The 12,689-nt window shown below is 28.2% G+C and overlaps 1 protein-coding gene across 1 annotated transcript in view; it reads right to left on the bottom strand.

The window, feature by feature from the left end:
- LOC101507731 (probable serine/threonine-protein kinase SIS8) overlaps positions 1–4,099 on the bottom strand; it is a 9,068-nt gene extending 4,969 nt beyond the window's left edge. The window contains 4 exon segments of the mRNA XM_027335969.2: positions 7–205; positions 602–705; positions 820–1,257; positions 2,790–4,099. Of these exon segments, the coding sequence (XP_027191770.1) occupies positions 7–205; positions 602–705; positions 820–1,257; positions 2,790–3,248 (1,200 nt within the window). The 5' untranslated portion in view covers positions 3,249–4,099.
- Positions 4,100–12,689: the final 8,590 nt, after the last annotated feature.

Raw genomic sequence — 12,689 nt, forward strand, 5'->3', positions numbered from 1 at the left:
GTTTCCTTTATCAAAAGTCCCAAACTCTGAAGTTCCTTCGGATGAACTTCCAACGCCGCTGCTGAACGATGCAATGTGAGATGAATCAAAGTCTCTTGATGAAGGACTGGCTACAAAAGAAGAATCATCGTACTCGATATGTGATCCAGTTGCATCAGACGGAATAAGTGTCCCAGGAGCTGCCATGAGGTCAACAATGTACTCCCTGAAATTCAGATCAATCAGAACTCATAGATAAATAATAACAAGGCTTTCTGGCTTTACAAAGTGCCTTATGTATGTAAAAAACATGGTTGAGAGGAGAAACTCCACTATAGCCTATAGGTGGCCAACTAGGTTTCCCGACAGATATTAGTCATCAACAAAGCTAATGGATACTTTGCACCGATAACATGGTTACGAAAAAAAAGGCTTTGAAAAAAACAGGCTTTGCAATTCCCGAGCATCTAGTAACTGAGAATTGATGATAGAAATCAAGTAAAGCTATTAATATGAGCATAAAAAATGCTTCAATGTCCATGAGAGGAGAGCTATACATACATAAACAAAATAGTTTTGCCTACTTGCCTATACTACTAAAATACAACTTTAACAGACTCACCTTCCCTCATCCATCTTGACAAAGTTCATTGCCACATCATCGGAACCTGTATATTGCATTCCTTTCACCAACCGACATGGGATGCCCAAACTATCAGATAACACCTACATTTATTACATGGAATATAATTTTTTATTAGATGCTTACATCAACCAGTGGATGAGATCATTCTAAATCGAAATACAAACCAGAAAAGAAAATGATAGTAGGACAAGTACCTTAAATAACAATGCACGATGCCGAGCCAATCCAATAGTGAGTGATCCAAGAGGCAAAACCATGCTACCAAGGGTTGCTTTTAGACTATAACTAAGACTCCTCCATGCTCTTGTCATGCTTTCAGGATCTTCAACTGATCCACCCATATATTCAGCCACTAATATTGCAATCTTGTGCACCAAGTTTCTGTCTACAACTATTTCAGAATCTTCCCTTGACTTTACTGCCAGCTCCAGGGCCTTTTGCTCAAGTTTCGACAAATTGGAATCAAGAATCCTATTGACCAAGACTGCTTCCCATTTTATATAATTTGAGGTCGGTGTTCCTTGCAGATCTACCAGAGAAGGCATTCTTGAAGACATCGACTCGGTTAAGACACCATACAGATCATAGAAACCATCTGAGATCTTGTCATCATAACCAAGAGCATTGTAATTCTGTGAAGCATGTATAAGTCTACGATATGAGATAAGTTAGAAATATAATATAAAGTAGGACAAACTAGAACTAAGTAACCAAGTCACAAACAAGTCATTTTATGCCAAATAATTGAAGGTTAGAAGTTAACTATGTCTTCTGACTAATTCCAAGATGAACAATTAAGAATCTTTTTTGGAAAAAATATGATACTTGTCATTTTATCAAAGCAGTCAAAAAATCATACACGAACTCTTGATATAAAACTATACTTAAGGTCTAAGGAGATGCACGAAGGCCTGAAATCTAAAACATAAAAACAAATTCCTTTCACACTAGGTAGGGTCAACTACATGGAGCAAACAACATCGTACGGTCCCATCGTAAATATATATAATGATAAACCACTTAATCTAAATTCTTCTTCAAGGTTTGCCCTATATTTTCCCTTGGTCTCTCTCTATTTATTAAATATTGGATTGTCCTCCATTTTATCTAATCTCATTACCAGGACTTCTACAAGTAACAAAACCACCTAAGGCAAACTAAACAATATTTTTCAAATAAGTGCTAGAATAGGAACAACAAAAAAGTCTACTTTTGTGGTCTTGAATATAATCAAAAGTTAGCTAACTCTACCACATTTAATGATATTATTCCTACAATACCCTTTCATTAACTTACATTTGATCTTTTTAATAACTCTTTTCTCATGGATCAAGTCCCCGTGAAGGACAATTTAGATAATACAATTTTATGACTTTGAATATATTAAATGAGATTAACTATTTTTCTTAAAGGGTGTGAGATCTTTTTTTTGTTTTGCTTATATATAAGACCGGAGGGAGTATATCATGCTTTTTATTTTTACTTATCCATCATAACATTCTCATCTCTACAATATTGACAGTGATTTTTTATTAGCTCTTTATTACCTAGCATTCCTATATATCACAGTTTTATTCACAAATTACATCTAAAGTAGCCCGTGAATTTCACCACCCCACTCCAATTCTATGGACATCTCTCTCTCTATTTTCCTTTTATTTTTGTATGAAGGAATCAAATTACTAAAAAAGTGGCCTATCAAAAAAGAAAATACTAAAAAAGTGGACTTGTGGTATGATATGCCTTCAATCGTCACCTCTAAACTAATGACTTGGTATTTAAAAATGCTGCACATTTTTGTCCAAGTACTTAAATACAACCTTAACTTAGAAGGAATTTTCCCATATCTTCCATACCAAAATGTCAACCACTTTTCACAATTCTACATCATTTGATGTCCATGAAGCATGTCATATAAGCCCAAAATGCAAGTAAACAATTCATCTCAGCAGCAATTTCAGCATCCTTTTTTGACTTTTCAATAGGTACATGACTAAAGTCTCATTGTAATAAAACACCAACAACTTGAACATTCAAATTATGCTGAGTAATAATTGGTATTTCCAACCCAACACCATTCTTCACAAACATAACAACACAAAAATGTGACTTCAATTCAATCAAACTTGTAAGTCAACGGACTCTAATAAAATGACTTACTTACCCAGTATCTGTATGCCACAACTTCAGCTGGTGTATTATCAGGATCACAAGATCCCAAACTTATCTGCTTAACAGCTTCAATCTGTACAGCCTCAGGATCCTCCTTTGCACTAAGCTCTAAAGCAAGTTGAATCTGATATTCTTCTTCCACTTCAGGATCCCTCGAAGTGCTAGACCCCGAATCACGATTCGCTGAATCAGAAACAATCTCCAAACCACCACCACCACAGCTCACTGAATCAGAAAGCTCCAATCTTTCTCCTCTTAGGCTTGGAGATGGAGGACTGCAAGGACTTTGCCTATTAGAAGAAACTGAATGCAACCAATTCGAAAGCTTTTTTCGAGTAGTAGGCGATGAAGATGAACCATCATTGGACTTGTTGTTCCTTTCTGCAGCAGACCCTTGTACATCTTCTGATTGATTAGACATTATATGAAGCTTCTTAAGAATGTTCTTCATAACTTTTCACCTTGTTGTAACAGTACTGAATGTTAAAGAAGTGAAAACCTCTCCATAGTGTTCTTAGACCAAGCATGAAGAATCTCAGTATCAGAACAATAGTATTAGTAGCTACAAAATAGTCAAAGAAATAAACCCTTTTTGGCAAAAAGCTCATAAACCCAGAAACCAAAACAAAAAAATCAAAGAAAAAAGCATAGAAAACGTTATAAAGGAACAAACTTTAGAAGGTGATGAAGATGGTTTGTTGAATTGAAATGAAGCAGACTACTACAGAGCAGACACAGAAACAGAATCAAGCTTTTTATGTAGCAAAAAAAAAAAACACTTTAAGGAAACAAGAATAAATGAATGGATCTTTAGATGGAAGGAAGAGAATAATGAACAAAAATAGAAGAGACAGAGAAGAGAATTTGAAGAGAAAACATAAACATTAAAAGGTAGCTAAGGAGAAGGTAAGAAGACAGCAAAGAAGAAGCAAGTGGGAGAGAGTTGTAGGGGCCACAATAAAACATGACCCACTTTCACCAGACTCAGTCATGGTCAGACACAAAACAGACATCAAGATTTCATTTTTACACTCTCAAAAAATAATTATAAATAAATAAAAAAAAGTGTAGTTGTTGTTGATGGTGGGAAACCAATTAACCACAAGAAAGAAGAAGCAAGTTGGTTTATCTTTCTTCTTTTTGATTTTTAACTGAGTTGATTAGAGGATGAGTTTGAGTTTGAGTTGAGTGGTGAAGTGGTTGTTCTTCTTCTTCTTCTCTCTTCAAAAGAATGAACAAGTAGGGAAAAATAAATGGTCCCTTTGAGGTTTCACCTTTTGCTATTTCAAGAAAACCCAATCTTTGTCCTTTGTGATACAAAGTAGAGGACAAAGGACTTTAGAGTGGAAGTCGCAATATATCAAAATTAAATTACTCACTTTCATGTGCAAACCACCCCATCTCTTCCCTAAACCAAACATTTCTTTTACTTAAACACACTTTCCACTTCTTCTTTTTTCCCTAATCATCTCATTATCAATAAATTAGATTAACATAACCATTCTTTACTATAAAATAAGTAAAATTTGCTCACAAATCATTTTATCAAATTTTATTTTAATTATCGTTTATTATAAATTATTTCATAAATTAATAAAACTAGTAATTATTATATTGTTACGTTATTAACACTATTATTCACGTAAAAAATAGTCCATTGATTCTGTATACAAAAAAAGAAAACTCCATTCTGATTTGACTTTAATGCTGCTCGCGGATAACGGCATCATAATTGCTTCTTCTTTTTCAAGATGTGTGCAGGTGTTGTACACAATTATAGATTTACATAATACAAGTGTTGAAAATCATTTTTTATTGTAAAGTTTTATACTAGTAATATTCTTTTATTTATATGAAGTGGTAAAGGAAGCTTTATCAAAATTTTCAATTCTTACACACACATGAGACTACACTTAGTTTGTGTTTGGTTCTCCGCCCTCACAAAATTATTTTTGAATAAATGAATTATATAAGATTAGTTTAGTTCAAAACGATTTCAACGCAAGTGATTTATATTTTATAATTAAATATATTATATGAAGTTAAAAAATTATAAATTTTAAAAAAAAATTAATTTAATTGGTAAATATTAATATTATTAAATTAAATTTTTGACTTTGTTCGAATTAAAATATTACTATGAGTTAATTACTTTGGAATTTACTAGCTCTTTTAGAATAAAAAAATATAAATTTTAGTTTTAAAATAGAATTAAACCTAAAAATACACCAAACTCAATCAATAATATTCAAATCAATTTTTAGTGCCAAATCATTTTTACTGTTTTTTACTCAAAAATCAAACACTCAATTATTCATCGCATTAGGTTATTGTTTTTAGATTGGTCTATATACATGAAGAAGTATGATACTTAAATAAAGATAAGTAAATATTTATTTAGAATGAAATCTATGTTGTTAAACTCTTAAATTGTAATTCAATTGATAAATATCGATATTATTTATTTGATGTTTTATTTTAAATTCGAATTTGTTACTTCGTAGTTATGTAAGTTAATTTTAATGATATTCACTATTTCTTTTTAGATTAAAAAAAATTATGTTGTTTATGTCTATTTATTTTATTATAAAAAGTGGTTAATTTTTTTTCAATTTATGGAGAAAAAAAATACATTTGTGAGGGGAAAAGGGGGAGAAGGAAGGTGGAGATAAGATTCAGAGAACAAACACGCCAGCAATGGGCAACAAAAAGTGCACTAACTTATCCTTGTGTTTTTTATTCTTAGGAGAAAAAAATGAATTGAGTGGGAAAAAGAGAAGAAAGAAAAAGGTCATTGAAGACAATAGATGTGATCTCATTGATAATTTAATATTCACCCTATTTTGCTGCTCTTTTGTTGACCATTGGTTCTATTGGCCACAACATCTTTGCCTATGAACCCATCTAAAAAGTAGTTTTAAAAATACACATATAATTGATTCAAAAAAAATACTAGTACTGTACAAATAATTACGCATTCATATTTAATTTTATTTAAAAAATCATAGTTTTTTTCTCAAAAAGTAATCATAATTTAGCTTATTAAAATTTAAATAAATGACGTGGTTGTGTAAAAATAAAATAAAACAAATACATAAAGACTGATGATACTATTAATGTGGTAATTAAATCTGAAAGTTTATTTTTAAAGTAATGTTGAAATTAAAAAAATGGTCATGTTAATGAATATTCTTATAGCATTTGTTAAAAATAAATAAAATGAAATAAAAAAAATTAGTTGGAGAGAACACTTTTAAAGTTTTGAGGGTATTGAATGTACAAATTTTAAAAATATATTTTATTTTGTTTCTTAATAAATAAATGTCACAAAGAGTTCATCAAAACAAAAAATAAAATAAAACAAAAAAAAATGTCAAACTTATTTATGTGTCAAATATTTTATAAATTTTACTATTTATCTAAAGTGAGAGGTTGAAACAAGAATAAATTATTGATTAATTAATTTTATAATCAATGATGAATTATATATTTGCATATAGTATTAGTTATTACTTTGTTTATTAACCATAGATATTACTTAGTTTAATAAATAAAAACTCACTTAGAAAAGTTTATGGTTATGTTTCACCCAAAATGATTAAACTGTGGATTTACTTACAAAATCTTGAACCTGGAGAGCCAATTTTGGGTTAGGCATGATGTCTTTTTTTATCAAAAATAATTGGGTGTAATGGAAAAGTAGGTGCATAACATAACGCCAATATATAAACCGTGAGTTTTTTCTCATTTTTCTTTCTTGTGGTTGCCCAAACTAACAGTAACATTCAGGGATATTTTCGTAAAAAAACAATAACATTCACAGAGCTTTACGTCGTCTTTTAAAAATTAATCCAAAAAAAAATTATTCAAAACAGACATAGATTAATCCATACCTTAAAAATATCAAACCCATAAAACGTCGTTTCAGGTTTTTGTTTGTCCAAACAATAATTGATCTGTTTGTTTTAAAAAATAATTAAATAATTTTTATAGTATTTTATTTTTGTTATAATATTTTTTAAAGAAATTTTAAAAATAAAATTCAAATAAAAAATTGGTTTAAATAATTTATTTTAAAATATTATTTTAAATATTTCATTTATGGTTACACTTTTTTTATATTGAAAGTTTAAAAAATAATTAAAATTAAAAGCTATTTTTGAGAAGCTTTTCATAAAAATGATATATCTTTTAAAAAAAATATATAATTTTTATCATGTTAAAATATTTAATAATAAAAATATTAGTTATTAAATTACTTTTTTAATCAATAATAAATAAATTTAAAATAATTTATACTAATTTAGAGTAAATTATCATAAAAATTATTATTTTTAATATAAAATTAAAAACACTTTTTAAAAATCTTAAATAAACAGACCCAATAATTAATTAATATAAACTATTTTACACTAGTATTGCATTAATAGATCATCGCATGCTCACTCAGCGACTTCCTGAAGGCTTTTCTTTTTTCAATTCAACAGAAGGTCGCATCTCCAAGATGCGACCATGTATTAGGTGTCAAAATAATTCAAGTCACTCATCTATGGCATGAGTATGGACGCACACGACAGGAAAAACAACGAAGGGAGGAAAGTGACGAGTTCACGGATTGAAGTTGTTTGTTTCATTTCAGATTAAGAATTTTAAGGTTTGTTATGTGTCCCTTCTTGTTGTTTTAAGGGATTTACATAACATAAAATATGACATGGCTTTCATATATGCAGGAGATTATGACCACGTCACCTAATTTTCTTTTTCCACCTTATCAAATTTTATTGCAAAATCAAGGTGGATCAAAATGTCTAAAATTTAGAAAATAAGGAATTTAATTTGTGAAGAGATTAAAATTACAAATCTGACTATTTTTAAGTCTTAATTTAACTGACATACAAATAATGTTAGATTGAGTATTAATTATTTAAATTATTTTAAAATCAATTAAAATTTTAAAAATTGATTATTTTAAATTATAATATATAAATTATAAATAACAAACTCATAAAATATATACTTTAATCAACTTATTAAAAACTCTATAAACTATAAATTTATAAACGATTGTTAGGAAACAAGTTTGATAACTTATAAATTATATATGAGCTCATTTAATTTTTTTACCAAAAAGACCAATTAAAAAAGATACACTTTGTCTAGTTTATTAAAAAAAAGGAACGTGGAATAATTTATAAATACTTAAATGTATCATAAAAAGTTATAAAAAAATAATAAAGTTTCTGAAAAATCATATTTTTAATCTGTGTAAATATAACTATGCATGGGAGATACGTATCTAAATGAAAATGTTTTAATTAGCTTTCTATTGTTGAATTTCATTGTACTTGGCATGATACATGAGTAGAGATGATCTCTATTTCTTAAAAGAAATGAAGATTTTATTAACATAATTTTGATGTACATAAATTTAATTACTGTTAAGTATTTTAGAAATGTGTGCATTTATATAATTTATATGTCTACAAATTATCATAATGAAAAACATGATACATGATACATACGTTATTTTCAATCCAACTGTGATGTACGTTGACAACATGGTAGAACATTGTACAATTGAAGCACTCATCGTCCGTAAACAGAATCCTAGAAAGCAGCCATTATTCTTTTGTTTGCTATAATATTCTATAGTTTACTGTCAATTTTTTATTTTACGATATAATTTACTTTCAATTTAAAAGTTGTATATCTTTTCAAGCAAGCCTTGTAGGATTCATAAATGAGTCATTCCCAAATTTAACATCAAATTAAATAATAACTTTAGTGTGGTGTAAAAAAATCTAGTATCTATTTAGAAAGATATCACACATTAAAGACTCTCTCTTACTTTATTTTGTAGACTCCACTTACTAATCTCTTTGAAATGAATGAATACTTATTAGTATTATTGTTAAAATAAATTATAAATTAGTTAATATATTTTTTTTTATATACAACTATTAGTATTTTAATACAATTAATATTTTTTTATTAAAATTTGAACTCTATTATTTCGTCTTTAATTCTTTCAACCCTAAACATCAAAATGGGAGAAGTTCCATTATAGAAGTATTAAAATATTTAATTTAATGCTAATGTGAAATTGTGGCATGTGGAAGAATGGCAATTGGCAACTTGTTACACAACAACCGAACACAAATTAGTAACTTTATTCTCTCTCTAAATATTTATTGAAGCCTGTGTTAGCAGTGTATCTATGTGGTCACAAAATTTGGCTCTAAATTAGTATTCAATAACTTTAGTGCCAATTTATATAAAAAATATACTTAACAAGTTCGTAGTATTTGTGAGTAAAGCCACATAACTTATGATTGTCGCAAACTCGTAAAATAGTTTGACATAATACTAATTGACTCACCATATTTCTCTGGAGAGACGTCATAGCAATAGTAATCATATAAAAAAGTCAAGACATGAAGCGTTGAATTGAAAATAAAGAAAGGGTTATGCTAAAAGTAGTAACACAGCAATGAAACGATATTAAATATAAAAAGGCAATAAATAGCATAATAAATGAGTTTGTTTGAATTGGAATCGAATAGGTCAAGGTTATTATTGGCCAATAATACTCTATTGTACAAGTGTTTCTGTCGCGGTTAAAAAACTCATTCAATCTAGAGGTTAAAATATTCGTAGCTAAGTTTGATTTTGACGATAATTCAAAAAATTCAATCAGATTAAAATTAATATATCGATTTTTGATTGATTATAATTTATAATATTATAAAATTATATTAATATTATAATATATTAAAAATTAATATTATAGAGTAAAATAAAGCAATTATGTTTGAATTATATAAAATAATAATAAAATATATCAATTTAAACTCATAAGTATTATTAAAAAAGTTAAATGAAACTAACAAATAATAGTTTAATACAATAACTCATACTAATAAAAAAAGTAATAGATTTTATAAATGCAGTTTAGTTTAGTTTTAAAAAATAAATTCAAAATTCAATTCGATTCGAACAATTTTCACAAAAGAAGATTCAAATTCATCCAAAAAAAATTCAATTTTTTTTGTAGTTTTTAGTTTTTCTAGATTGGTTTGTGACTTTTTTATTAGTTTGGATGTGAATACCCTCTATTCGGAGCAGTTGTTCATCCAATTTTTTTATTGTTGAAATATTGGAATACTATCATTTCATGAGGAGGAAGTGATACATACACCCTTCATTTCAAAATAAGAGACTCATTTGTAAAAACAATTATTCTAAAATAATTAATTTTTTAATTTTTCATGTACTTCTTTTCAATCGTATTATTTAGTCAATATTAATTGCATTAATTAGAATATAATATTTTTTACTATATATTTATGACATTAATAATACATCAATATTTAATAAGGATAATTTGATAAAAAAAATAGTAGTTTATTTTATTTATACATATATTTCTTAATACATGTAAAAAGATTAAATAGTTTAATTATTTTAAGAGAGATAAAATACATCTTAAACTGTTTGAAAATTTAATAAAATGTCTCAATATGATGTGCCTTTTTAGGATTTTTGTCAAGGAAAAAAAATAGAAATTTCATGCGGTGCGGAAAATTCTTGTAACATTTTTTAGAGCTATATAACTTCCAATTTAATATTTTTATATTCGACTCCTTAACACGACTTTAAAGAACTTATTAGCATTTTAAAATAAATTTCTTAACTAAAAAAATAAAAATAAAGTCTTTGAACTAATATATATCTTTTGTGTAGGTTCATCTGTTACATTTTGTTGGTCAACCATTAGTAACATAACAACTTAATTATAAAAATATATTAATTTATGCAACCTATTTTAGTTTAAAGATGTATTTAAAAATCTCCAAATAACTTTTAAAATATATATTTAATCATTAGATATTATTCATATTAGTTACTTATTAGTAGAAAATATTCAAGGCGGAGGGAATACTAAAGTAGAGAATACTTTATTGTTTAACAAATACTTAGAAAAATATTTACATCGCCTCTTTTTAACGACACTATCAAATTTATGGGTCTCTTTGAATGGCACAATCCACATCAATCATAGAGTCTCACGATCAAAACAAAGTAGCAAAAAATCAGCAAGCACTGTGAGCCTTAGGGTCCAACTACCAACATTCAGAAAGGCTGCACAGAAGTATCGTTCGGTTTCACACAGAACCTGCCATTGAAGACCAAGGTTCCAACTTGTACTCTCACTCTGAGCATGTCATGCACAAGAAATATTTTGCTACCTTGGTCAAACACCAATGTGTCCCAGAAACTTGTTCTCTTTAATGAGTGCATATTAAAAACATGTTTCTGTTTTATTTTCGAATTTCATAAAATTGTGGATTTTAGGTATTTGACTAGATCTAAAGTATTTTATGAGACAACCAAAACAATCAGTACTTTTTTTCTTCTTTCGATCCTAAACAAAATATGTTTGGGAATCTATCACCACTGTTTCTAGAAACTCATTGGATTAGATTAAAATAAATGAACACAACTCACAATATGTATGAACAGTATGAACAGCAAGAACGAATGTGGCATCAATAGTTGTTTCTCGCGCCTCTCATGAAAAAAAATAAGTGTCGTTTAGTGTGTAAATTCTTTGTGCTTGCAAAGTATATCAAATAAGGAATGAGAGATTGAAAGGGTTCATCTTCAAAGTAGAGTAGCAATGGTGTTGTTGGGGAAAATAAAAGGGAGCAGAGATTGGGTGGAGCAAGACATAAATATAACTCTTTTTTCTTCAATAATCCGAGCCTTCAATTTATTTAAAATAGTTCTAACAGTTTATTGCTAATGGTGCACCAGGGAAGGACTTTTTGCTCCTTCACCTTAAAAGCCACCCGTAAATAACATTTTCCCTTTGATTCCACTGTTGGAGTATATAAAATTGATTTTAGAGATCTACAATTATTTTTATATATTTTCTTGTCATCAAGTAGAATTAGTTTTGACTTCAGAATTGATTTTGACTCGAAGCTATAATTTATAGCTTTTATCTATAGAACTAATTTGTAACCTTTGAGAACTAATTTGTAACCTTTGATTTATCACTCAGCTCACTTTTGTATAAATGTATTTAAACATAAATCACTATATACTTTTAGTCAAAATTAATTTTATATAAATTGCAAGATTCCCGATTCAAGCCCCACTAGTGCTTTTAGAAGGAAGTAAATGTAAATCCATTTATAATTGTTCTTTAAGCAGAGATGTATTCCGTACTTTGGACTGAGATACAACCCTTCTATTTTGATTTATCTTTTAGTAAATTATGAAGAAGAAAAAAAGATTTCTTGTATACTTTTTAAAATATTATATTTGTAAAATCGTTTCCTTGTATAATTTTTAGCATATATGTAGGGAATATTAATATAAAATATTAAAGATTTCTTAGTTTTTTTAAGAATAATAATGTATACCGTACCTATATCTTTGCAACTTAGGATCTTAAAGAATGCATGCATCATATTGCACCCATCCATTCAAATTATCTAAGACTAAGAGTTCAGATGTTAGGACTTATTACACCTATCACCTGTCAAAAAAAATAAAGGACTTAACCCTATCAAGAGAGTTCGACAAAAGAAGATTAATCCATTAAGTGGGAGAGCCTCGTGGCTTAAACATTGTCACACTCTTTAAGGGTCAACGCCCGCAAGAGTCCTGATAGCCCTTTCCATTTTTGGCGGCTTCACTCCTATCAATATTCGGATATTGTTAAGGCTTAAGCCCATAAGTAGAATCTAACCCAAAAGACTGGTCAATAAGGTGGGAGAACCTCATGGCTTAAATACCACATTAAATGCTTTTATAATTAATGTGGGACTCCTAACATTAGATCCACTATCTTATCTAGAAATTTATGTTTGACAACCTTGAA

This window comes from Cicer arietinum, chromosome 6, assembly GCF_000331145.2.
Source record: "Cicer arietinum cultivar CDC Frontier isolate Library 1 chromosome 6, Cicar.CDCFrontier_v2.0, whole genome shotgun sequence".
In the NCBI taxonomy this organism is placed as follows: Eukaryota; Viridiplantae; Streptophyta; class Magnoliopsida; order Fabales; family Fabaceae; genus Cicer; species Cicer arietinum.